A 27384-nucleotide genomic window follows, 5' to 3' on the forward strand; every position below is an offset into this window, starting at 1 on the left:
AAAATCAATAAAATACAATATATTAAAAAAAAAAAAAAAGAATGTATGTAGCTACATCTAGGAGCAAAGATGAGGCCAGGATGCAAGCTCCTTGCTCACTCGGGAGGTTCCCCGGGTGTCCAGGGAAAGCAAGCTCCCTGCTCTGAAGAGGGGAGACGTGACACTGGTCACGCTGGTCACTAGTCTTCTGCTTATACCCATGGGCTGAACTGGAATAGAAGTGTCCTTGGTATGGTGAGCCAGGAAGAGCCACTGTTAGAATTTAGGAGAACCACACTGCAATCTACTCCCTTGCTCCTCCAAGTGTTGTCTTGCAGCAGCATGGCTAGTGCTGTGAACTTGTGGAAACACCTAGTTCTGGGTCCCGCTCCAGACCTCCTGAATCAGGATCTGCATTTGACTAAGTTGCCAGGTGATTCATCTACGCATTAATGTTTAAGAAGCATCATCATCCTTTTGTTTTACAGACGCCGAAGCTGTGGCTGAAGCAGGTTATGGAGCAGTTGGTGGCAGTGGCAGGGTCAGAATGCTGGTCTTGCTTGACATTTCAGCCAGGGCACTTTCCACCGAGCACTCTGACTTCCAACCACCAGCCACCCTCATGATGCCTTGACAGTAGGTGGCGAGGCAGGGACTCAGCTACAAGAGGAGGCCTTAGCCTGAGAATGAGGGGAAGGGTTAGCCCTCCCATGAAAGGTTCTGTCTGGAGCCAAGGTTTATTCCTTCCCTTTACAGCCAGTATGAGGAGCACCATGGCCCTCTCACCCACGCTCCCACCTGTAAGGGCTGGAAGGAGACCAAGGACAAATGCCCAAGACCCATTCTGGTGTCTATAAACCTTTAGTTTACTCATTTCCTGGAACCCAATTCAGAAAAGCAGAACTGGTCAAGAGGTCAATGACTCAGCCACCTGTAGCCATCCCCACCACCTCTAGAGGGCAGTCACTTCATTTTAGTGCTCTGTCTACTATGGAGATCAGTTTCCAGGCCAAAAAATGCAAGAAACGCTCTGACAAACAGGACTTTTCATACAGAGATGATGAGACAAATCATTTTAAATATTTAAATCCTGATTATATGTGGAACTAAAATTGAGCTTCTCTTTATTGACTCCTGACTAGAGTCCTAACGGGGGCCTACATTTTAGTACTTTACAAAATTATGTTTTGTTTTCAAAAGTAGTTTTCCCTCGGCTTCTCCAGTAAGGTGTTGGTAATTTGGAATAGGTTAACAAAAAGAAATGGTGAAAAAAAATCTGCATTCTGCCAACACAAACCATTCCTTGCTCAGTTAGATTGGTTTAGACGTGTCAGTTTATATCAAATAAGGCAAGAAGAGAGCCTTTACAATAAAGTAAAATGTAACTGGATTTTGAAATGGGGAGGAACATGGAAAAAGTAGAAATATAATGCACAATTTTGCAGAAAATAGATTAATTTCTTCAACTAAAGCCTAAAGCCCTGAAGAGGCAATGATTGGTCTCCTGAAGTTTCAGAATGCCTTCCTCCCTAAATGCTATGGCTGGGGATGTGCTCTGTGCAAATTTCTTCATGTTTATGCCAATTGAGCAGCATTTTAATTTGGGATAAATACAACTCTGGTATCAAGAAAAAACGTATTAAAATTAACCTTCACCGGTTAGTAGAATTTTTCCCAGGTACTATGATTTTTTTTTTTTTTTAGTGACATAAGAGTAGTAACAGTATCCTATAATAAGTGGGCATGTTTTAATTGTAATGGCTTAAAATATCATTTTTTAAAATGCACCTTTAAATGTGACACCACATCACACTGACTGACCTCAATCATGTCCTCTGGGTGCCGCTAAGCCGGGTAAGTGCCCGAAAACTGAAAAGGAAAACAGAGGGGACCTCGAGGTTTAGGACAAAGGGAGTGTATGAATATGGGCACAGAGAAACCTAATCAAGATGGCAAGCCCACTTGGTCACTCTGGCGTATGATGGAACACACACTCATTCAGGCAAATACTGTTAAATAAATACAAAATCACTGCACTTACTATGTGATCTCGCATTAGTATTTTTTCAGAAGGCACAACCCGGCCAGTCAGTGACATCTGGCATCCAAAATGCAGCCCCCAGGTCTCCAGCTCAAAACGAGCATCCTTGTTTCTGTTGATAGAGTTGAGGCTTAAGTCATTCAAGTGCTTGTTTTCTAAAGAATTTAGTAATTAGAGACAGAATTATAACTTCCTGAATTATTCAGAGACTGATTTTTTGTTTGTTTTAGGATTCCCGACTTATTTGCAATCACTAACAGTTTTTCTCCTGCTGAAAACAATTGCGGGACGACTGTGCCCATCTGGGACTGGCGGGGATGGAAAAGCTTCCAGTGCAGCGTGTTGGTTAGCAAAATGGGCTGTGAATCAGACAGACCGGCTTCACTCTGAGTGCTAGCATTTAATGATATGTGACCTTGAGCAAACTTCTAAAACTTCTCTGAAGATTTTTTTTTTTTTTTTTTTTTTTTTAGAGAGAGAGGAAGGAAGATCAGCCCAGCTGGTATAGCATGGTGGTTGAGCATCCAACTATGAACAAGGTCACGGTTTGATTCCCGGTCAGGGCACATGCCTGATCTGCGGGCTCGATCCCCAGTGTGGGGCATAAAGGAGGCAGCCGATGAACGACTCTCTTTCATCGTTGATGTTTCTATCTCTCCCTCCCTCTCCCTTCCTCTCTGAAATCAATAAAAATATATATATTTTTGAAAGATCATTCTACAATGTTGTCCAGTAGAAATATAAAGCAAGCCACATATTTCATTTTAAATTTTCCAGTAGCTGCACTAAAAAAATAAAAATTAACAAGTAAAATTATTTATATACATGTATACTTTTAACCCAATGTAGCCAAAAGGTAACCGTTCCAAGATGTGGCATTAACCACATTTTAAGTGCCCAATAGTTATGTGAGGCTATGGTACTAGACAGTGACACTTTAGGAGGTCAACAGGGAGAAGCTCAGCTTTCCCACCACAGGTTACAGCTCATGGTCACAGATGAGTGCAGGCATGCCATCTGAGAATCAGGTGTGCTGAACCGAAGGGCACAAAGGTATTCCCAAGTTTAAAGAGACAACAGAGGAGATTTCCTAATGATCAGTATGCGGCAGCCACTCTATTAGGATTTGAACATTCCCGACCCTGAATATTGGGGGCCTCGAGCAGTAGTTTAGAAGGATTTTGTTTTTGTTTTTTAAAATATATTTTTATTGATTTCAGAGAGGAAAGAAGAGGGAGGGAGATAAACATCAATGATGAGAGAGAGTCATTGATGGGCTGTCTCCTGCATGCTTCCTTTTGGGGATCGAGTCCACAACCTGGGTATGGGCCTTACCGGGAATTCAAACATGACCTCCTGGTTCATAGGTTGACAGTCAACCACTGAGCCACGCTGGCAGGGCAGATTTTGTTTTTTTTCAATTACAGCACTGTTCTTCATTCAAACTATCATCCAGAGCCTCACTTTATTAAATGGATGAAAGCAGAACGGTCTAGTTCAGTGGTTGGCAAACTCGTTAGTCAACAGAGCCAAATATCAACGGTACAACGATTGAAATTTCTTTTGAGAAACAAATTTTTAAAACTTAAACTTCTTCTAACGCCACTTCTTCAAAACAGACTCGCCCAGGCCATAGTATTTTGTGGAAGAGCCACACTCAATAGATCAAAGAGCCTCATGTGGCTCTCGAGCCGCAGTTTGCCGACTACAGGTCTAGTTGAACTGGGTGGTACTTCAGCCAACGTGACCCAGGACAACACAATTCACAAGGTCCTCGATCTGAGACAATAGGAATGAGACATTCTCACCAGGGAATGAAACATTCCACAGATCAGCCAGTTCTATGCCCAGTACTATACATCTGGTCCTGGGGAGATGCCCCGTACCTCTGGATGTCATCAGCAAGCCTGGCCAGGCGCTGCTGCCTTCCCTGTGGACTGAGCCGCGTTTCCTCCGCCACAGCCTTCATCAGTTGGAAATCCGACGTTGCCTGGCTAGTCAGTCCTATGAAATGTTAGCAAAAATGAAGTGAAAAAAAAGTGAATAGTCTACAATGTAATCCCAACCCATCTCAGGCACAGTGTAAGCTTTTCAGAGTTAGGGTCTGGATAGCACTCGTCAATAGAAATGATGCCACACGTCTCGTATTAACTATCCTAGTAGCCATGTTAGGGAGGGAGGGAGAGAAGGAGGGAAGGAGGGAGGGAGGGACTTTAAGTAGCGTGTATTATTTAACACAATATATCCAAAATACTATCATTTCAAATGTATTGAGTTTTTAATACTAAATCTTAGAAATCTAGTCTGCATTTTGCACTCATGGCACATCCCTTAACCATGCTCATTTCAAGTGCTTAGTGAATGAATGTGCAGATCTGGAATTTCAGAACACCACTAGATGAAGCATCCCTCCCTTCAAGGAATATATCCTTATGAGTATTTCCAATCGCAAAGTAAACATCTACACACCCTCACTGGTTAGAGCAATACAAAAATGTAAAAAGTGCAAGTCCTCCCTTCTTAGTCCCACCCTGACAATCAAATGAACGTGATGAAAAGCACTGGAGACAGTTACGCAGATTCCACTCCACAGTGAAGATGACCTTCGGGAAGCACAAGCAAAAGGAAAATAAGGGTCCTTTGGCACAGGCCACGGGAGAAACAGTCCAATCATTTCCTAAACCAGTGAGTCTCAAGAAATGATGAAGGGCAGCAGCTTGGGTTTAGGAAAACATCCGGGGCCCATTTATTTGACATCAACATAACAAATGGAATACCGAAGATGAAGGAAACAGGTAACCTTTGCTGTGCCACGCAGTTTCCAAAGGGCACTTTATCCTCCCCACTTTCTCTACCAGCAAGTCAAGTCCTTAAAGGTCCCTCCTCCATGGGCTGAGTTCAGGCTCAGGTGCTCAGCTAACTGAAGGAGGCCCTTCCCACTGCTAAGTGTCCGAAGCCTGCGCCAGATTGGCAACCTGCTGGACCATAAACCACAAACATTACCTGTCAGGAAGCAGAGCTCGGGTATCAGGTGAACCATCCGAGCCTCAACGTCATTTCTCTTGCTTTTCAACAGACTAACCAGCATTGGCTGATGTAGGTCAGATAAAGTAATATCATATTGCTATAGGATGCAAGATAAATGAGGGAAAAGTTAATAGGGGAACTGTAAAATGAGCATCTCTGCTTATAAACAACAAGGTAATCGCAAAATGGACAGATAAGTACATATTTCAATGAAGGAAAAAAAAAATCCCATGGTTACCTAGTCATTTCTACTTCATTCTTCTAGGGTTCTATCTTTTATATCAGAGGGCCAGACTTTAATGATCTTTCACTAGAGGCCAGGTGCACGGATTTGTACATCAGTGGTGTCCCTCAGCCTGGCCAGCACCCTCTCACAATCTGGGACCCCTCGGGGGATGTCGGAGAGCCAGTTTCAGCTCAATCCCCACAAGCCAGGACCCCACCTGTGCATGAATCTGTGCACTAGGCCTCTAGTATGCATATAAGATCTTTAGTTAATCTCTGCCTGCCCTCCCACCTCCCCCATCCTCCTTTTCCTCTGAGATTCATCAGTCTGTTCCATGTTCCCATGCCTGTGGTTTCTGCTCCTGCATTGACATCTGTCCCTGGTGGTCAGTTTGCATCATAGCTACCAGAAAAGAAAAAAAAAAAAAAAAAAAAAAAAAAAATATATATATATATATATATATATATATATATATATATATATAATCGATTTTTTTATAGAGAGGAAGAGAGAGGGATACAGAGTTAGAAAAATTGATGAGAAACATTGATCAGCTGCCTCCTGCACACCCCCCCACTGGGGATGTGCCCGCAACCAAGGTACATGCCCTTGACCGGAATCGAACCTGGGACCTTTTAGCCTCAGGCCGATGCTCTACCCTACTGAGCCAAACCGGTTTCGGCTTAGGCTTTTAAATATACAGATAGGACAACATTATTCTGTCTTGTTTTTAATCATTTCCATACTCTCTTCTGGGTTTCACCCACAGTCAGAAGAGCCTCCAGCTGGCTCCATACATAGTGCCTGACCCTCCTGTAGCTGCCTCAAGGACAGCATCTCCACTACTGATGACTAAGGTGGGTTGCCCATGTATAACTAATGAGCTCCAAGATCTCGCATTCATTTTGAAAATATCTATACACAAGTTGGAGTCAAGAGTTATTTTAAGTCAACCTCAGCTTTTCAAAAAAATGAGCTTAGCTTCCAGGATTGTCAGATGTTATAGAGAAGCAGCTGTGAAGTCTGGCAAATGTGAATCGGACCCCCAACCCTTCTACTAAATTGGACAATGATACTGGAGAAGTTACCTCCCTTTCCTCACCTCTGAAATGAGAACAGCAGCCCATGGAACCATTAGCATTATGTCTGATTTTTTAATGAGCTCCTACCTCACCCCCTTGTTTCTCCCATTTCAGTATTTTCAGAATTTCAGTATTTTCACCTTGCCAAAAGTTCATTTCTCTTCCAAAAGCAAAGGTTCCAATTAACATTCATTTCCAGCAGAATTCGCTCAGCACTAATGACTGAACAACGGGAATTATGAATTACAAAATGCCTGGGCACTGTGTGATACTGACATCAATACTCATAATTAAGTAAGAAAGTGAGCGTGTCTCCACTTCAGTAAGGACTTTTAGTCATTAAAATAAAATAAAAAAGTTTAGAAAATTGCAATTTAAAGTGTTATACTACAAAGCTTGGAGAGCCTTTGTAGAAGGGAGAGTGTTTATACATGACTTCATTAATTCAGTACACGTCCTGGGCCCACCACGTTCCGGGAACTGGGGTGGATAAGTTACCTATAAAGCAAGGTGGATGAGAAGCACAAATAATGATATGCGAGGTATTTATATTTCTCCTCATTTAACCTTAACAAGCCTATGAGACATATTATCATCATCCCCTTCACAGATGAAGAAAGATTATGAGACATTAACTTTCCCAAGGCCCCATAACTGGACATTAGCATGGCCAGGATGTATCCCTTAGGACTTGAGAATCTTTGCTTGTTTCACCATTTAGTACTGGGGTCTGGAAAGGGGAATGGGAGTAGGGGGAGAAACGGTGAGACAATTTATGGCTTTTAAACCAGAAAAAGCTTCAGGAAGGACGCAGAGTCCAGAGGGCACCTTGAAGAAAATGTGGGGGGTAGAAGGACTCCTGGGTAACAACCTGAACAAAGCTGGGACCTGCTCCAGAAAGAGAGTGTTCTGCATGTTGTTCTGTCTTCTTTCTTTTTTGGTTTTGTTTTGTTTACCTTCTCATTGTGGGGGAGGAGGGAGGATTATTCTATTTACATGGAGCATGGCCAGAATTCTCCCCGCTATGCTAGGTCATAAGATGAACTTTACCCTCTTCCTTGCCCCAATTTTCTTAGCCTATGAAAATATCTTTTATGAGAAAATAAGAGAGAGAAACATAAAAGTCAATTATCAACATGCCCTTCACCTTCAATTATCATAATTTAGTGTTCCTTTCCTGGACAGGGAGGAGGAGGACATTCTAGAAAAAAGGCACAACGTGTTTCTTTTCCTCCCTAATTACAAGATAAATGTAGTGAACAAAACTCACTTCAAAGAATGTGAGCGGACTTTCACAATGCCTCCCTCTTCCGCATGTCACAGGTCCCGACATACATCTGCTCGAGGAAGAACCAACTTAACCACACAGAAAAGAAACCCACATGTTGCCCACACTTTGTGTTCAACACACACACACTCTGGAGCACATTTTATGCACAAGATGCCTTGTGAGGCTCGAGGCATCAGGGGTTGGCCAGGCGCCGGCCCTGTTCTGGAAGGAAGAGTGTTCCGGAAGCAGCGGGATATGTGGTACAAGAGCTCCGGGGATGCCGAAACCGGTTTGGCTCAGTGGATAAGAGCGTCAGCCTGCGGACTGAAAGGTCCCGAGTTCGATTCTGGTCAAGGGCATGTACCTGGGTTGCAGGCACATCCCCAGCAGGAGGTGTGCAAGAGGCAGCTGATAGATGATTCTCTCTCATCGATGTTTCTAACTCTCTATTCCTCTCTTTTCCTCTGTAAAAAATTAATAAAATATATTAAAAAAAGAAAAAAAAAAAGAAGAAAAAAAGAGCTCTGAGGACAGCCGGCTCTTCTCTGACTGTTGCAGGAAGCAGAGCCAGAAAGGACCTCACAAAAGAGAGGACGATGACCCTGAAGCCAGGATTTCACCTGCTGAAGACGGAGAAAGGTAGGGGGTGGCTTTAGGCAGATTTCTTTCCTGAACCTGAGCAAAAGCTGAGGAGCATTTAGTGGCAGCAAGCGGACTGGGCGACAGCAGCCTGGGATTCGTGGTGGGAATGCTTCGGGACATGAGGCTGACGCGAAGCTGGGACAAACTGTGTGACGCTAGAGATGAGAAGGAGAGGCTGGGGAAAGGGGGCAGGGTCTCCACTCTTTACCCAGTGCTCCCAATGGGCAGGCACAATGTGCTAAATGCTCTGTGTGCCCTATTCTCTCGCTCAGTGTTCACAGAGCACCATGACAGCAGGCAGATGACCCCCCTTACAGACGACACTTCACATTCAGTGACTTGCCCGAGGTTACACAGAGTTGCCAGGGCCACCTTATTCCAGGGCTAAGCTCTTACCCACAGCTCTGGATGGTGTTTCAGAAAGCTCTCTGGTGGCAGTGAGGATGACAGGTCCGTGAGGGTGGGAATCCAGAATTCCCCGGGTGGGATGGGAACCCGTGAGAGGGCCTGAACTGAGGCGCGAACCGGGCTGGGGAGGGCTCGGGCTCCAGCGCGAGTTCAAGGATAAAGGGGGCAGTGCAGTACTCATCTTGGTGACAAGAGGAGGTGAGGGTGAAGCAGAACAGGGAAGCCAATGATTTCCCCTAGACGCAGAAATCCCAGGAGGAGCGGAAATGAGAAGGACAATGAATTCAGCACGAGTTATGTTAGTTTGAGATGCCTGCAGGATACTCATGCAAATATGGTCTGAAAATAGATGAGTATGTAATTGACAAATGAGGGCAAGGCAAAAATAGTATATTTGAGAGGTCTCAAAATGTACGAGGGGACAATGGAGGATAATAATAGCATTTAAGGTGGGGGGCAAGGGGGGTAGACCCGTCAAAAGAGGCTGAGAAAAACCATCTGAACCCTCGTGGAGAACCACCTGGGATATGCCCCAGAGTCAAGGCGGGCAGGCCAGCCAGGTGGGCGTGGCCACTAGTGTCACATGCCACCAAAGGATGATTAGGATGAGAAAACAGTAAGCGAATTTGGCTTTTAAAGAGCTATTTCTGAGGCAGAATAGGTAGAGGCTAGGGACACTCCTTCACAAGTGGAATAAGGGAAACTGAGACAAAATAATTAATCAAGGCGAACAATCTGAGCAATTTACAGCTCAAACTGATCACAAGGTTTCATCTCCCCTCACCAGGGACACTCAGGATCAAATGGTTTACACAGGTCAGACCATCCCCAGGTAGACGGACCTTGGTCCCAGTCCCTCTTTGATGACATTATTTGAAAATAGAACTAATCAGAAAATAACCCTGATGCCTCCTCCGTAAGCTCATTTTGATGAATCAACATACTGAAGGACATGCCTGGGAAGCTAATGAATATTCTGTTGAGACATCTCCTCACAGTGGGATATGTGGTACAAGAGCTCTGAGGTTATAAGTCCCCACCCCCTCACCCCCAGCCCAAACCTCCCCTAGGATTCCCAATAGCAAAAAAAAAAAAAAAAGGTAGAAAAGCCATAAGACAAAGGAGCCACATCGAGTTCTTGCTAGAGCCTGCCCATGCCTTGTATTTCTGCTCTCTTTCTCCAAAATTCTAGGGTCTACACAAGATTTACAACCTGGGGAGCAGTGGGCAGAACTCAAGTCCTGAGGTTGCTGAACCAGGTCCCGCCTGACCATCTCGGTCTAAGACCTGGTGCCATTCTCACAGTCGCCAAAAGCAGCCCACCTGGGCTCAGTTCTTTCCTATAATATTTCTAAGAAGCCAAAGCAGCCCCATCTAGGCTCTCTCCTGTTGATTTTCCCATCCTAAGCCCTTCCTTCATTCCACTGTCCCCAGCTGTAATAAATATCCTCTCAAAATCATCTGGACACGTGCTGTGAAATCTTTCCTGCATGGTGTCAGGAACCCACACACTATAGGATGGCCCAAGGCAAATCCCCCAAGGCCTGGTCCCAGACCCCAGCCTGCGGTGGCTTCCGAAAGGAAGAACTGAAGAGGTGCTTGGAGCTAATGCGGGTGACTTTCTAAAGAAATTGGCTAAGGAGGAAAAGGACACTGATTTTCTTGGAGGTGCGGAGACATTAAGGAAAGGATTTTGCTTTGTGTTTGTTTGTTTGTTTTTGTTTTTAAAAAAAAAACCGGGAGATTTTTCAGACTCTCTGGAATACAATTGTCTGTTAAAGAGAAGGAGCCTCTGACAAGAACTGGAGGTGGAGGTGGGGGCAGGGGTGATTGCAATCCTTGTGAATCAAGCTTCCAGAGGCAGCAGGAGGTTCCATCAGTAAATGCTTGAGTATCTATTGATAGATACTCAAGAACTCAGAGCAAGGCACTGTGTTCGCCGTGGGTATCCAGAAATACAGAGCTCAAAGTCCAGAAGGGGAGCCGGACCATTCACATCCTACCCATAATGACCTGCTGCAGCTAAGTGCAGGGAGGAGGCCGTGGGGAAAGCTTCCGGGGGCTCCCCTAACACCTGACAGCTGAGCTGAGTATTGAAGAGTTGGCTGGCTGTGAAGTGGTGTCCAAGAAGAGGAAGCAAGGTGTGTGAAAATGCACAGGGAAGTCACCACAGACCATATGAAGGGAACGGGAGCGGTAAGGGAAGAGCTCAAGAGGCAGGGAAGGTTATATTATAAAGGGTCTTGGGAGTTCTGCCCAGGAGCCCTTAAGGCAATGGGGAGCCATAAAAATATTTTAAGCGGGAAGTGACATTATCAGATATGCTTTTAAGAGCAATTACTCAGCCTACAGGAAGAAGGACAATAGGAGACAGGATGTGGATCTGGGCCAAGCCAAGAGTGACAGGGATGGAGGAGAAGAGACAAGTCAGAGAATCATACTGGAGGCAGACTCAGCGTGATGATCTAAGGAACCTGTTGGACTTGGAATAACAAAGGGAGATTCTCTGAGCTACGAGGAAGGGAGATGAGGATGAAGGGAACAGAGTCCCACCTGCTTGTAGTAATCCACATAGGTGATCTCCGAGCCGTCCCGCTTCTGGAAGGAGTGCGTGGGCTTCACCGACCAGTCAATGTCATCCACGCGATAGGTCCGGTTATTGTATCTGGTAAATGCAAGAAATCTTAACACTTGTTTCAAGTCATAAAAGATAAGCAGCAGTTTCACTACATTTTCACTTCAAAGCGCTAGACTCCAGAATTTCAGAAATATGAGAGGAACACAAAAACAGTCACTTTAAAACAAGTGTTCAGCTCTTATCTGCAAAGAGTAGTAATTAATTCTTCATTCTACGGGGGGGCGGACCTCTGTGCTGCAACAAAGCTGGCAGAAAACTTGTTAGACCTCAAACTGTTTTCTCACTGATAGACACTCTGACTTCCGGTAAATCATTCATAAATGTTGGAAGGCCAACCATTGTTCAAAACTTCCCCATCAGCTTCCAGTGTCACACAGATTTATTTTTGAGCCCCTAGATAACTTTTCTAATTTTTTAAAATTGGTTTTAGAGAGAAAGGAAGGGAGAGGGAGAGAGATAGAAACATCCATGAGAAAGAAACATTGATGGGCTGCCTCCTGCATGCCCCTTACTGGGGATAGAGCCTGCAAGCAGGCACGTCCCGTGACCTGGAATCAAACCTGCAAACTCTTTGGTGCATGGGACAACGCTCAACCAACTGAGCCACACTAGCTGGGCCCCAGATAGATTTTCTGATTAAACAAACTAATAAACCACCAAAACACACACACACACACACACACACACACACACACACACACACACACGAAGAGGGATGATCAAACGCTGGATTCTGGTATGCTGCTCTATCTTACATCCAGGGCTGGCCCTCAGCAAACATGCAAAGCAGGTCAGCTAAGATCACTCTAAGCTTTTGTCCCCTTCAGGCTGTGTGGCTGGAGTATCTTCTCCTCACCTTGCCAGGTGACTTTAAATCAGTGAGACAAATCAATCAGGAAGCTCAAGCTAGGAGAAGAAGGAGGCCTTCTCACCCCAGGCAGTGTGGAATCTAACCAGCCCCACCTCTGTGCTCTATAAACCAGAAAAACGACTTTCCGACTTTCCGGAGGACTTCTGAGCCAGGCCAAAGGAAGGCCAGCAGGCCCTCACAGGAAGTGCTATGGACGAGCAACAATATGCGGAGAACTTTTTGGTACTCAGGAAGCTACCTCATCTGCCCGGGTGTGATTCAGTGCAAGGTGTACGGAAGGCAAATTATGTACAGGCAAACCTGGAGGCTTGAGAGGTGTCAGCCTTAAAGACCTCATACTCTTCTGGAGAAGAGGACATGGGCCTAATGTTCTATCTTATACTGTCATTAAATAAAATAAATGACAATGAAGAGGTGGCTATAAGCAACATGCTATAGGAGCAGCACTGAGTAATTCCAACTGGTGGACAGGTGTTGGCCTCAGAAAAGCAGTGACTTCAAGTGGGCTTTGTGGAATTACATTCAAAGGGCAGAATTCGCCTGGCTGGCTTGGCTCAGTGGTTGAGCGTCGTGGCTCGATCCCCAGTCAGGACACATGCCCAGATTTCGGGCTCAGTCCCCAGTGTGGGCATGCAAGAGGCAGCTGATCAACGATTCTCTCTCACCAGTGATGTTTCTATATCTCTCTCCCTCTCCCTTTCTCTCTGAAATCAATTAACATATATTTAAAACAAACAAATAAATATGAGGCAGAATTAGGGGTAGGGAATCCAGGTGGAATGCAGCAAGAGATAATTCAGGCCCATGTCAGATTGTGGACAGTCCAGAATGCCACTCAAGAAAGTCTGAACTCTAGACAACTGAAAATTGTCAGGTCTTCTAAACAAATGGTGAATTGAACAGATCTGTGGTCAGGCTGATATCCGTGAGACAGGCCAGCAATCCAGGACAAGTGGAATAGGGAAACTGAGAGAGATAAGTGGCTGAGCAATTTACAGCCATGTAGTGAATTTCAAAATCCTATTTTCCCTAACCAAGGACACTTAAGAGTAAATGGTTTACACGTTCCTTCCCAACTAAAGGGCAAATGGCTTAAATCACCCTCCTCAGGGAGACAGATAACAGAAATCCAAGTAGTGCCATCTATGACAATCTCACCCAAGGACAGATGAAGTTAAGGGAATAAATCTCAGTTGGGTGCATCAGCATAAAGCTGGTGAATATTCTACTGAGATCCTCCCCAAGACTTCCCTTAAATTCCCAGCCTTTAAAACCCCTCACAAATGGCCCCAGGTGCACTCTCCCTCCCGGGAGCATCCCCAAGCCTTTCCCTTCCTTCCCCTCTTTTTCCCTCTCAGATGTTCATCTCCTAAATTCTAAGGGATCCAATGAGCCTTGCAACAAGGGGAGCAGCTAGTCCCGAGCTAACCATTGAACCTGTCTCCAAGATCCCCTTTTCTCTGACTTCTCATTTGAGCTAAAGCCGCCCTGCCTAGGCTCATTTCCCCACCTGTTCTCTCTCCTCTTGCTTCTTCCATCCCAAGCGCGCCCTTGTCTCACTGTGCTCAGCTTTAATAAATGCACTCTCAAAAACCACCTGGGCTTGTTGTGTTGGGAAATCCTTCCTGCGCAAGGCAAGAACCCACACACGATAGGCCAGCCAGGTCCCTGTCTGGTAGCACCTGGTAACACCTGTTCCCAAATACCACCAGTAATTCGTTCTCTGTGGAAAAGGTCATTTAAAATCAGGCTTTCACCTTGTAAGGACAATGAGCCCAACCAGCTGTTTTTCGCACATCTGGGTGAAGCTGGACATGCCAGTCTGATAGCAGAGAGCAGTCATGAATTCCAGGACAGTCTCGTTCCGCAGGACTTTATAACTCACATTAGCACTGAACAGGAGCTTGTTTTCAAAGTATGACACGGAAATGGCGAACCCCGGCCAAAGGGACAACCTTAAAAAAAAAAAAAAAAAAAAAAAAAGTAATATAAAAAAGAAAAAGTCATTTTAAAATGGTGGTTTGACATTCCAACTAGGTTTTTATGAAACATTTTTTTCTTGAGTCTAATTTCTTCCATTTGCTGACTAAGAACTTGAGGTATTTCCAGCTGGAGTGTCTTTAAACATGTATTTAAGGTAAAATATAAAATATATTCCCATACAGCAGGGCTTCTCAATCTTGACACTAGTGGCGCTGTGGACTGGGTAAGTTTTTGTTAGGGGCCGCTCTGCGCATTGCGGGATGTTTAGCACATCCTGGCCTCTGCCCACTAGGTGTCCCCTGCATCCTCAGCTGCAACAACCAAAATGTCTATAGACATTGTCACATGTCCCCCGGGGGACAGACCTGCCCTTGGCTGAGAACCACAGAGTGAAAACACTTGTGCTCTGAAGAGCACAGTGACTCAGCGGTGAAAACAGGGAGAGACCTAACAACCAAGCTCAGGGAATGACGGACGTGATGCCGTGTGCACACATACAAAAGGAACTGTAGCAGAGGCTACAGCTCCTTCCCACACGTATGAACATTATAGACTGAAGTCAAATATAAAAAAAATGACAAAACGGCATGAAAGCATAAACATTTTTTAAAAAAAATCATTTCAGTTTATATTTTGTGTACTTCAGCCACTGGGATACTAAGCCACTTGCACCCACTCCAGCCCAACACACTGGACCTGCGAGAATTTCTAACCCAGGTGGAAAGAGAAGCGCTGGGGATGAGCAGCAGGCCTTCTCTAGACCATGCTGCCACTCAGAATTAGCATAAGGAAAGACCCAACTTCTCCCCCAACTCCCCAGCTTGCAGACACCCTGCCTGCATTTTCAATCTTTATGTACTTCCGCTTTATTTACATATCTGTCGTGGGTGGCTGGCTGCCCAGGCTGTCAGCTTGGCCACATAGCTTGGAGAGCACAACACCCAGTTCTAGACACAGCTGAGCACTTTCTCTGCAGGGTCTACTCCCCAGGCTGGAGGGGACATTCTGCAGGTGTGCCTAACGGTTCTACCCTCCACTGGGATAGTTTAGTTGACTTGTTTGTCTGACCTCTGCTTACCCGATGGTTTCATGGCAACCTCCCGGCCACGCTAGCTTCCTGACAGCGAGAAAACAGAACACTAACCACGTGGCAAAGCATAGCACAGCTGATTCCCCTTTCATTATTACTTGTCACACAGAGAGCACTCGGTTTCTGAATTCTTTCTAGGAGGTGTGACCGTGATCTAGCACACTAATATCGGTGGCTTTCACGTGGCCACGCCTCCATTCTATAAAAAACTTGAAATGTAAAAAAACCCATTGCTTTTCATACCATGGAGTCTCTCCTAGGAGGCGTAACAGTATAATAGTGCATTGTAAATTATGGTGCTCACATTATAACCTTTTCAGAGTAACAGAGGCGATAAATAAACCTACTTGTGCTGGGGAATTTCCACTGGCTCCGAAGGCTTATAGAAGTTCCGTCCAATTTGGTACATGGACAATTTTTTTAAGATCCTGCAAGTACATATATATATATTTTTTTACTCTTTGTAAACATCAGTGGATAATAGTATACTTCTAAGTTGGTACCCTTCCTGACCATAATGGTAAAAATAGGTAGAAAGTAAAGATCTCCCATAGCCCTGGGAAGTTCAGATGCTAAAGTACATATGAGTGCATATATAACAACAATAACTTCGTATTTGAGAATGACATACGAATTACTATCTGTCTTAACTGCAATGGTAAGTATGAGGCCACTGAAAGCGTTTGGATGGTGGTTCTAACCTTCTGGTGAGCATGGATGGGGTGAGGCAGGCCATATCTGAAGGCTCTTCGGGCCTCCCCCCACGTGAGATGAGAAGGCTGTTCCTAAGGAGGCTGTTCAAGCTGCCCAGGGACTGCCAAATAACACTGGGGCCTCTTCAGCACTAAGCCTGGTCCCCCTGGGGTCTGCCACATCACTGCTCTGAGGCTGTCCAGTTCATACGGGAAACATAAGGGCTGAAGTCAGAAAACAGAGGCTCCAACTGCATGATTCTGGTTGTAGATGTCATTGAGCCTCAGCCTTCTCATCTGCGAAATGGGGGTTTTCACAGTACCTGCTTCAGGGCACTTGAGTGAGGATCAAGTAACATCAACTACAAGCGAAAGATCTTTCTAACTTCAAAATGTCAGTTGAACAATTTACAATAACTAAGATTTGGAAACAGCCTAAGTGCCCGTCAGCAGATGAATGGATCAGAAAACTATGGGACATCTACACAATGGAATACTATGCTGCCATAAAAAAGAAGGAATTCTTACCATTTGCAGCGACCTGGATGGAACTGGAAAGCATTATGCTAAGCGAAATAAGTCAGTCAGTGAAAGAAAAATACCACATGATCTCACTCACTTGTGGATAATAAAGAACGTTATAAACTGATGAACAAAAAGGTAGATACATAGGCAGTAAAGCATCAAACAGACTGTCAAATTACAGCAGGAAGGTTAGGGAGGGGTGGGGGAGATAAGAGATCAACCGAAGGACTTGTATGCATGCATATAAGCATAACCAATGGACGAAAAACACTGGGGGATGAGGGCAGGTAAGGAATGGGGGAGGGGCAATGGTAAGATATGTACACATATAATACCTTAATTTAAAAATGGGAAAAAATAAGCTATTGCATTAGTGTAAAAAAAAATGTCAGCTGACTTAACATAGTCCCTTCTCAGGAGGATACACGCAAGACTGGCTTCTAAAGGGCGTTACAGGGCACTGAACTGAGGCCCCGGTAACATCTAAAGATGAGAAGCCTGACAAGAATGAGAAAAGAATGTGTCCATGCAGGTGCCCTACTCGGCAAAACCCCAAACCGCCACAGCCATCCTGTCTTGAGTTCAGTGTTGAGCAAAGAGCTCGAATCTTCGGCTAACAGGCCACCTGGCTGTCCACACCAGCACCATGAGAAATAGCGGTTTGCCTGCTGTGTGTACCCGCGTGCCATCTGGCAAGCTTGCTAAAATCACGCCTCTTCAGATCCCACTCACGAAATTCTGCTCCCTGGGTTCATGAGGGGCAGGGACTCTGCGCTTCACCCCCACTCAACCCCCAATGAAGTCAATGATCTGCATCCGTTTGAAGAACTCAGCGGCATAGCCACCGCCTTCCTTCTGCCCGAGTGACAGCAGAGCGCAGATGGCAATGGCCTTTTGCACTAAAATAATCAGCCAGGAGAAAAACAATCCTTCGGTACTAACCCAGACATACACAACCTTCAAAAGGAGGCGGGAGAGGGTCCAGAAAAGGAAGAGAAGGGAAAGGCACCTTCGATGCTACCAGGGGACAGCTCCACCCTGGAGTTCTGTCTGAACTCAGGCACCACTGGACAAGAGTTAGTAATGCCAGTTCGCTAGAGACATGAATACATGAAGGTACATGGAAAATCGCTCTAAGGATGGCGTTGGGGCTGGCATATTGCCTACAAATGGTTGATAACCTTTTGCCCAGGCCCCGTGCTAAAGGCATCATCAGCCTGAGAGAAACTCCCATTTAAGACATTTACTTTTTGAAGATGATGCTGAAGACCTGGATGCACACGGGGGAGCTTGCCGGCAGCTCCCCGGTCAGCGTGAGAGTCATCTTTACCATCTCGCCTCTTCGGGTCTCACTTGACAATTCTGTGACCTGGGAAAAGAAGAACTTCATATGCACTCACAGAAAACCCCCAGGTGTGCAATGCCGCTGTGATGGACCCGCCACAACTTAACTCAGGTTAGCAGAAACACGACCCCAGGGCTTACCTTGTGAGTAATAATGTCGTCAACACGTTATATCTGAAACCGGGGTTACTGTCTCTGTAGCTTGCTAATTCTAGAAACGAAACACATCTCACTACTCGGTAACTTCTTAATGGAGAATCAAAACCAGACTCGTACCGAGGCCGGTTTGGCTCAGTGGATAGAGCGTCGGCCTGCGGACTGAAGGGTCCCAGGTTTGATTCCGGTCAAAGGCATCTACCTTGGTTGCGGGCACATCCCCAGTAGGAGGTGTGCAGGAGGCAGCTGATCGATGTTTCTGACTCTCTATCTCTCTCCCTTCCTCTCTGTAAAAAATCAATAAAATATATTAAAAAAAAAAAAAAAAAAAAAAAGCCGAAACCAGTTTGGCTCAGTGGTAGAGCGTCGGTCTGCGGACTGAAAGGTCCCGGGTTCGATTCCAGTCAGGGGCATGTACGTTGGTTGCGGGCACATCCCCGGTAGGGGGTGTGCAAGAGGCAGCTGGTTGATGTTTCTCTCTCATCGATGTTTCTAGCTCTCTATTTCTCTCCCTTCCTCTCTGTAAAAAATCAATAAAATATATATTTTTTAAAAACAAAACAAAACAAACAAAAAAAAACCCAGACTCGGGGTTCAAAGATTCTATCCACAGTGAATTCCAGGTCAGTGGCTCTCGACTTTTTTGGGGTGCGGGTGGGGGTGGGGGAATGATTAGGTCACAAATTAAGAGTCTGATAAAAATCACAGACACCCTCCCAAGGAAGTGCCACACGCGTATACACCACAGTGATGTACATAATGTGCCCATTTTCAGGGAGTTCATGGATTTCAGAGTACCTCATGAAATAAACGACAGTTTTAGAATCAGAGATTGATGTAACGTTATTAGGATACAAGAGCACCACTGTGCAGGAGCAAAAGAAGATAGTAAATTTAAAGCCTGGAAGCCATAGGCCAAATGGTGTATCTTAAAGCCTTGTCTATTTGGGGAAAGGCTTTAAGAGGATGCCTATTTCAGCTGGCCAGTGTGGCTCAGTTGGTGGAGTGTCGTCCCATGCACTAGGAGGTCACCAGGTGCTATTCCTGGTCAGAGCACATGCCCGGGCTTCAGCCTGGATCCCCAGTAGGAGATGTGAAGGAGGCAACTGATCAATGATTCTCTCTCATCATTGATGTTTCTCTCTCTCTCTCTCTCTCTCTCTCTCTCTCTCTCTCTCTCTCTCTCTCCCCCTTCTTCTCTCTGAAATCAATAAAAATATATTTTTTAAAAGATGCCTATTTCACCCTAGCCGGTTTGGCTCAGCTGATAGAGCGTCAGCCTGTGGACCAAAGAGTCCTTGGTTCATTTCCAGTCAAGGGCAGGAACCTTGGTTGCAGATTCCTCCCCAGCCCAGACACTGGTCAGAGCATATGTTGGAGGCAACCAGTCCATGTGGTTCTCTCACATCAATATTACTCTCTGAATTTCCCTCTCTCTTCCACTTTCCCTAAAAAAAACCAATGGGAAAAATATCCTCAGGTGAGGATTAACAAAACAACAACAACAACAAAAATGCCTATTTCAAGGAAAAGTCACCTTTTAAAAAAAAAGTAGTTGAAAAAGTGGTGTTTGTGTTACAGCTCTTATTTTCAAAATGCCAGACCATCAACTTCCTAATTAGGAAATAAACTAATGATGAGATCTCAATTAGGAAGTCTTTTTGCTCTCGGCCATGGGAATAAGAAAGAAGAAAGGAGTGAAAAACTCAATCCAACTGTCAGGAAAATCAGCTGACATCATAAATATACTGTAGATGGATGACCTTTAACATATGCGCATGTGTGTTAGTATATATTACAAAGTAACCATACTGTACCTTTTCTTCTAGCTTTTCTGAGAGGAAAAGGATGGCACCATCGAATGCCTTTGCTTTGTTGGAAAGTTCCTTCTGACTATAAAGCAAGGCAATTCTCATGCTTCTAGATTCCAAATCTGGCATGTATGTCACATGATACTGGTACAGCTTCCAGTCCTGGGGCAAATCTAAGCTAAAAAGATTGGTGACCAGTTTCACGGGTATTCCACTGGAACCTGAGGGAAAATGAATAAAAAACATTTTATAACAAAATAAAACAAAACAAAAAATATCACCATGTTAATATTAATCACATCATTTAAAAATGTATTTGCATATGCATAGTGGTTTCTGTAAAGCCAAGATTCTTGCTCGGTGACACAAGACAAGCTAATCAACCTGTAGCCTGAGAGCATTTATAGAGTCCTATAAACATATGTTTGGGTATTAAAAAGGGGTTCTGTGTAAAAAAAAAAGTCTCATGCCCTAACCAGTTTGGCTCAGTGGATAAAGCATCTCCCAGGTTTGATTCCGGTCAAGGGCATGTACCTTGGTTGCGCGCACATCCCCAGTAGGAGGTGTGCAGGAGGCAGCTGATCAATGTTTCTCTCTCATAGATGTTTCTGACTCTCTCTCTCCTTTCCTCACTGTAAAAAAATGAATAAATTATATATATATTTTTTAAAGTCTCATAAGAACATGTGAGCAAACCTGACATTCCTATCTCTGGGAGAAAAGAAGCATCTGAATTCAGCTACCCTAGAACTCCTTCCAAAGCCCTGATTCTGTGCAATTCCACTCAGGTAGACTGACATTTTAGGATGCTGCTCTGAAATTATGCTGCTCTCAAATGGTGAAGACTCTCTCCAGTTCCTATAACAAATATTGATACAACTTCCAGTCTCTTGGAAATCCAGGTAATCAAGTTAACTAGACTTCTGGAAGTTCTGAAACAGTTCCATCCGTGGCTAGAAGCTCTGCCAATCTCAGAGAAGGCCTTCGGAGATGGAGGGGAGGAAGCATTGTATCAAACAGGCACTGTTTTGTTTTTCTCATGGAGGAAGTGGAAACATGAGCCCCCACCGGTGGTAAGAAAGAAAAAGTAGCATGTGTGTCTCAATATTTCCTCAGCTGCTGCCTGGGACATAAATCTGTTAGGAGCAAGGGATTATTGTGTTATTTTAATTAAACAAAAGCTTTCTTTTGTTCTTCCAGATCCTGAGGAAATGACAACATATTTTTGCTGCTCACTCATGGACAAAGAGACGTCATCCTAGAATGTTAAAGCTAGGCAAGATGGTTCGAGATCATCTACACCACTACTTGCAAACTAATCGTGACCTGTTAGTGCTGTAGCTATAAAAGCGCGTCAGGAAAACCACCACGTCTCCTGAAAAGACTAGAACAGAAGAGAAGCTGATCAGAGTGCCTCTCACACAGTTGGGGCAAGCACTGGTTCATGAAACCTTGTTTCAATTATATGTGTGCACTGCTGGATAACAATATATACATTTCTTAGTTGCATGGTTTTAAAAAGTCTTAAAAAAAAAAAAGGCCCTGGCTGGTTTGACTCAGTGGATAGAGAGTCGGCCTGCAGACTAAAGGGTCCTGGGTTCAATTCTGGTTATGGGGACATGCCTGGGTCTCAGGCTCGATCCCCAATAGGGAGTGTGCAGGAGGCAGCCAACCAATGATTCTCTCTCATTGTTCATGTTTCTATCTCTCCCTCCTCTCTGAAATCAAAAAAATATATATTTTTTAAAAAGGCTGATCTGCATGAAGGAGTCTTAACTTTTGGGAAGGAGTCACAAAGCCTTTGGAGAATCCAATGAAAACAACAGACCTATTTCCCTGAAAATGCATATGCCCACAATTCCGGTGCAATTTCTGGGTTAAGAATTCCAGAAATAGACAACACTTTTCTTTTTCATCTCAAGTCCAGGAACAGTATTATTCCCGCACAGGAAAAAGGCTGGGAAAAAGACAAAACATCTTTTTAACTCCTATCCTAGTTGTATGGAGAAAATCTTTTCCACATGTGAAATGTCACTTTGGGGAAAATATTACTATTTCTATTTTTTTTAATATATTTTATTGATTTTGTACAGAGAGGAAGGGAGAGAGATAGAGAGTTAGAAACATCGATGAGAGAGAGTCATCGATCAGCTGCCTCTTGCACACCCCCTACTGGGGATGTGCCCACAACCAAGGCACATGCCCTTGACCGGAATCGAACCTGGGTCTTTCAGTCCCCAAGCCGACGCTCTATCCATTGAGCCAAACCGGTTTCGGCTACTATTTCTATTAATAAAAAAGAGAATAGAGACTAAAACAACTGGTATCTAGATAATACCTTGACTATAGCAGATGTTCAATAAATATCTTTTAAATTAACATATGAACTTATTTACTTTAGATCTAAAAATTAAAATTCCTTAAACAAGATTTGGTGACATTAAAAAAAAATAAGTCACATGAAGACTGGGTACCCACCTGTTTTGCTGTCTCTCACGTGGGCGAGTTTCTCTCTGGTACAGACCCCTAAATCCATGACATCCGGAAAGGTTTTCCCTCCTCTTTTCATGAGAGCACGTTCAGCATTACCAGAAGACACGACATCTTTACCTAAACATGAAAAGAACGCCATAAAAACTCATACTTTTTTAAGCAATATTGTTTACAGCTACTCTATAAAAAAATGCATCTACAACTAAAAGTCAGATTTTTGTGGTTTTTAATAAAACTGGCCCACATTGCCAAAAACCATCATGACTATACATTAAGTCTTCAGCATACAAATTAAAAATCGGGGATACATGGCATGTTTTGTTATAAATAACAGACCCTGAGTGAGTCCTACCTCATAATATTTTGGTTTGCTCCGATTCCCCTCGTGGCTAAGCCCTATCTCCAATGTCCCACTCCACACCCACGTATGCTCTCCCTCCTTCAGCGCTTGTGTAACACCCAAAGACAGGACTGTCCACACCAACTTCTGCACAGATTGGGGCTGAAGCTCTCATCATTCCCAATCACAAGAAGAGAAATGCGCAGAACACTGCCATCAGTTTTTATGCTAGATCATTTCCTGGAAAATGCAAGCCAACATTTCATTCACCTTGGGGGCATATTCCTCACAGTTGGGTTCTAGAAAAAATAAAATTAAAATCCAATGACTCATTTTGTGTTAAAATGAGTACAAAGAGGTGTTGATTTTTATATATTACTTGGACTTTCTGAAGATAGCATGAAAATATAAGAATAAAGACTATTATCACAAAGTGATATGATTCACAGTGTGACAAATCTCTGACCTGACCACCACCATCCTTTGATAGAACAACTAGATGCAATACCCCAAACAGCACCATCACCTGCTCCAAAGTGTGGTCCATTCCTTTCTCAGTGGAGTCTGAGTCTACCCGGAAAAATATAAAAATTTATCTAATTTTAAGAGATTGTCCCCACAAGATAATTCATAATATTCACTGATCATGGTTTCAAAAGATATTGGGTGGTTTTTAAAAATTCAATCTACTGCCCACACCGGTTTGGCTCAGGGGATAGAACGTCGGCCTGTGGACTGAAAGGTCCCAGGTTCGATTCTGGTCAAGGGCATGTACCTTGGTTGCAGGCACATCCCCAGTTGGGAGGCGGTGCAGGAGGAACTGATGGATGTTTCTCTCTCATCAGTGTTTCTAACTCTCTATCCCTCTCCCTTCCTCTCTATAAAAAATAAAAATTTAAAAAAATAGGAAAAAAATTTCAATCTACCATAGACTATCAGTTGCCAGGTGTGAGGGGGAGAAGGGTTGGGGAATTCATGAGTACAAAGTTTCAGTTTTGCAAGATGAAGAATGTCCTAGAGATGGATGGATGGTTGCCACTAGACAGTACAATTAAAAATGGTCAATTCTGCCAAAACCGGTTTAGCTCAGTGGATGGAGCGTCGGCCTGCGGACTGAAAGGTCCCAGGTTTGATTCTGGTCAAGGGCACGTACTTTGGTTGCACATCTCCAGTAGGGGGCTGTGCAGGAGGCAGCTGATTGATGATTCTCTCTCATCGATGTTTCTAACTCTCTGTAAAAAATTAATAAAATATATATTTTTTAAAATGGTCAATTCTGAATTACGCATATTTTACCACCATTTAAACAAATGAATAAAAATGCAATCTGCCCTCAAAAGATGAAGGGTTTCCATCCCTGGGTAGTCACAGGAATGTGCAGCAGGCATGCAGAGGAAGCCCTGAGGAGAAGTTGGGGTAGGTTGGAATGGTGGTGGCAACAGGTCTTCTGAGGGGCCACGTGCACTTGAGCAGGGCTGGAGAACCCGGCAGAGAACTAGAGAACCAAGCACAACATGGACGGAATGGCCGATGATCCTAAGCGTCTAGAAAAATCTAAGTGCTTAGTGTGTACATGGTTATTAGCAACTAACCACTTAACTTCATGGCCACAGCAGGGGAGATGGCTGATAGATTTATGAGCTGAATTGTGTATCCCCAAGTCCTAACCCCTAATATTTCAGAATGTAACTGTATTTGGAGACAGGGTCTTTTAAGAGGCAGTTAAGTTAAAATGAGCTCATTAGGATGGACCCTAATCCAGTTTGACTGGTGTCCTTATAAGAAGGGATTAGGACACAGATAAGGGCAGAGGGAAGGCGATGTGAAAACACAGGGAGAAAATGGCCCAGCCATCTGAGCCAAGGAAGCAACCCTGCGAAAACCTCGATTTTGGACTTCCAGCCTCCACAATTATGAGATGGTACTTTCTATTGTTTAACCCACCCAGTGTGTGGTACTTTGTCATGGAAACCTGGAGTGTGCCAACTCACACAGTGTGATTGCAGCTACCCGGAACAGCATATTGACAAGTATCCTGAGGCCAAATCTGAGTTTGCAGCGAAGAGCCACCATCAAATGGTGACCTCTTCCTCGGGTGGGGAGGAAGAAGAGCAGTGGCAGCAGGCACTCCAGATTTCCACTATCCTTGCAAAGTGACGTGTACATGTCCTAAATAATTTTTTAAATATTTTGTTAAAAGTTATTCAGTGGACAGACAGAATCTGAAAACCAGCATCCTGATGTCTGTGGGTATCCAACTGCCAAGCACTGTCCGCAAACTCAGCGGCAAACGCTGTTTGGGACTCCCAAAGAAACACCACACACACAGGGGATCCTTCAAGCAAAGGTGAGTGGGATGCTCACGAAGAGAGCCTGCTGCTGTGAGGCACAGCAGACCTCCTCCTCTTCCCGTCACACGGAACGGCACTGAATGGAACAGAATGCTGCTCTTACGTTGCTGTGAAATCCTACTTGTGTCCTCGAAGCCGCTGCTGGACGATGCTTCGTTGTCACTAGGATCAGCAGATACGGGCTAACATGGGCCCCCCACCAAAAAAAAAAAAAAAATATGTTTGGTCATATTTGAGATATTAATTCATAAACCAAAAAGTTATTACAAAAATAAGAATGCTATAGGTCCTACGTCATTAGTCAGCATGAGCTGATGTCAACAGGTGAAATGCTCGAGAGATAATTCCAGAAATTGCCCCTTCTAGAAGTAAAGATAAGGACAAGCTATCGTACTCCCCGTTCATCAACGTTTAGTGCCAACTGTGACCCAGATACAGACGCTGGACGCTGGAGGTGCAAAGAGGCAGAGAAGAGGCCTGAGCCAGGGAGCTCATCAGGAGGCAGGTGGTACCAATGAGCACCACCTCACGCTCCCACGGCACACAGACACGGGTCTCCAGGGTGAACATGCTTGTAGCAAGAAAATAAATTGAGCTGAAACCGGTTTGGCTCAGTGGATAGAGCGTCGGCCTGCGGACTGAAGGGTCCCCGGTTCGATTCCAGTCAAGGGTTTTTGGTTGTGGGCACATCCCCTGTGGGGGGTGTGCAGGAGGCAGCTGATCGATGTTTCTATGTTTCTAGCTCTCTATCCCTCTCCCTTCCTCTCTGTAAAAAATCAATAAAATATATTTTTTTAAAAAGAAAATTAAGCCAGAGCATCTTGGTCACCAGCTCAGGTGATGACTGTCCTGAATAAACGTTTCCAAATTAGTTCATAAAATAGGTGAAGGGAACCATTAACAGTTTCTCTTTTTAAAAATTACTCTTTTTTCACAGTAACAGCTTCTCTTTGCTCAAGAATAAATATATCTCGGCCTGCTAAAACATGTAAGAATTCAAGAGAAGACCTTTTTGCGAGAGTAAAGGCATAATGACCAGACTACTCGCTTGAATCCATTTGAGTACAATCTAAGAGATTGCTCCAAATACGCAGAGGATGCAGTCACATCACTCAGAAGTTGCTGATTTACTGGTCAGTTCACTCCAGTTGCCTAAGTCTAGCAAGGAGCCCTTCCCACAGAGGCTGCTCAAGAAACAATGGTTAAGTCAAAACCGCATCTGGGCATGAGATTTTTATACGTGAATTAACAAGAGGAATCATACTAGATTGCATGCCACCTAATGAAGGCACTACTGAAGGCACAGCCATTTTTTACCAAAAGACTTACACCCAAACGAAGGAATTAAAATTCAGAAAATAGACAAGGACGCCACGCTTGCCTCCAATCTTTAGTCCTCAACTCTGGCCAAAACATCTACGTTCATCCCTTCCTGAGACAAGACCCCAAAGGAAACAATTTGAGAAGCCCTGGAAAGACTCCAAGTTGAGAGAGAAGACAACCCACTACTTGCTAGGAGGGAAGAAGGCCGCGCCCATGCCGGAGGCAGGTCAGAGAGAGCGAGACAACCCAGGTAAGCCCTGTACTCACCGTCGGGGAGACCTGCAGGTACCCCACTTCCGAGGCACTGGGGCTGCGGGTGAAGCCTCGCGCCCTAACGCGGGCACGTCCCGCCATGTTCCAAGACAGCAGCGCTTCAATTAGGGTATTTTCCCCCGGGCATCCACAGGGCAGGGCTGCGACCAGGCGGAGGAGGTGGAGAGTCTCATGCGTGGGTGGGGGGACCGCGCACAAAGGGCGGGGTTCAGGCACAGGGGGGTGGAGCAGTGGGGGTGAGGGTGGGGGTGGGGTGGGGAGCACACAGTGGGGAGGCAGCTCAGGGGGTGGGCGAGAGAAGCACACTGCGAAGGGCTGTAGCAGGGGCCCAGACTTTCTTTTTCTTTTTTTTTTTTATCATTCCCCCCAAAATCTGGCATTATCCAATTCTCTAGTTTTTGCCCATCTTGTGTGTTGAAGGTTGCATCACACTGTAACATTTTTCAGTTTGTATTTTCTGCTTGCACCTTTGCCTCTATGAGCTAGCTGTGGAGTTTTCCATTCTGTCGATTGGATTGTTCACATACATTGACGTTTTTAAAATCGGGCTTCTCATGTTTTCCTTTGTGATTTGGGGAACATTTTATGTTTCCTTTTCTTTCTCTCTCTTTTGTATTCAATTTCTCTTTAACAGCATTTAAAAAAAAATTTTCATAGAAGTCTTGTGTATTATTTAATTTCTGGCAATTTTATCGTTTTTTGCTATTACTGTGATCTTGTTTTCATTATGTTTTCTTACTAGTTATTTGTAGAGACTCATTATATTGATTTTTGTATGTTGATATTGTTTACCAAGTTTGCTGAACTCCTTCATTCTTA

At 44.4% G+C, this 27384-nt stretch overlaps 1 protein-coding gene across 2 annotated transcripts in view; it reads right to left on the reverse strand.

Moving 5' to 3' along the window:
* Positions 1-27384, reverse strand: part of PIWIL4 (piwi like RNA-mediated gene silencing 4) — a gene marked incomplete at its 5' end in the record, with an annotated part of 96315 nt that overhangs the window by 15919 nt on the left and 53012 nt on the right. Inside the window, 11 exons of one of the 2 annotated variants that reach the window (XM_084895379.1) lie at positions 2021-2132; positions 3907-4024; positions 5024-5144; positions 11229-11340; positions 13942-14139; positions 15605-15685; positions 17722-17843; positions 19792-20006; positions 22264-22395; positions 25073-25151; positions 26560-26646. In XM_084895379.1, coding sequence (XP_084751505.1) covers positions 2021-2132; positions 3907-4024; positions 5024-5144; positions 11229-11340; positions 13942-14139; positions 15605-15685; positions 17722-17843; positions 19792-20006; positions 22264-22395; positions 25073-25151; positions 26560-26646 — 1377 coding nt within the window. Of the gene's footprint in view, positions 1-2020; positions 2133-3906; positions 4025-5023; positions 5145-11228; positions 11341-13941; positions 14140-15604; positions 15686-17721; positions 17844-19791; positions 20007-22263; positions 22396-25072; positions 25152-26559; positions 26647-27384 lie in introns of those variants that run through there. The other variant, XM_084895378.1, reaches the window with a different exon arrangement.

The sequence above is a fragment of the Pipistrellus hanaki genome, assembly GCF_964339955.1.
Source record: "Pipistrellus hanaki genome assembly, chromosome: 9".
Taxonomy (NCBI): Eukaryota; Metazoa; Chordata; class Mammalia; order Chiroptera; family Vespertilionidae; genus Pipistrellus; species Pipistrellus hanaki.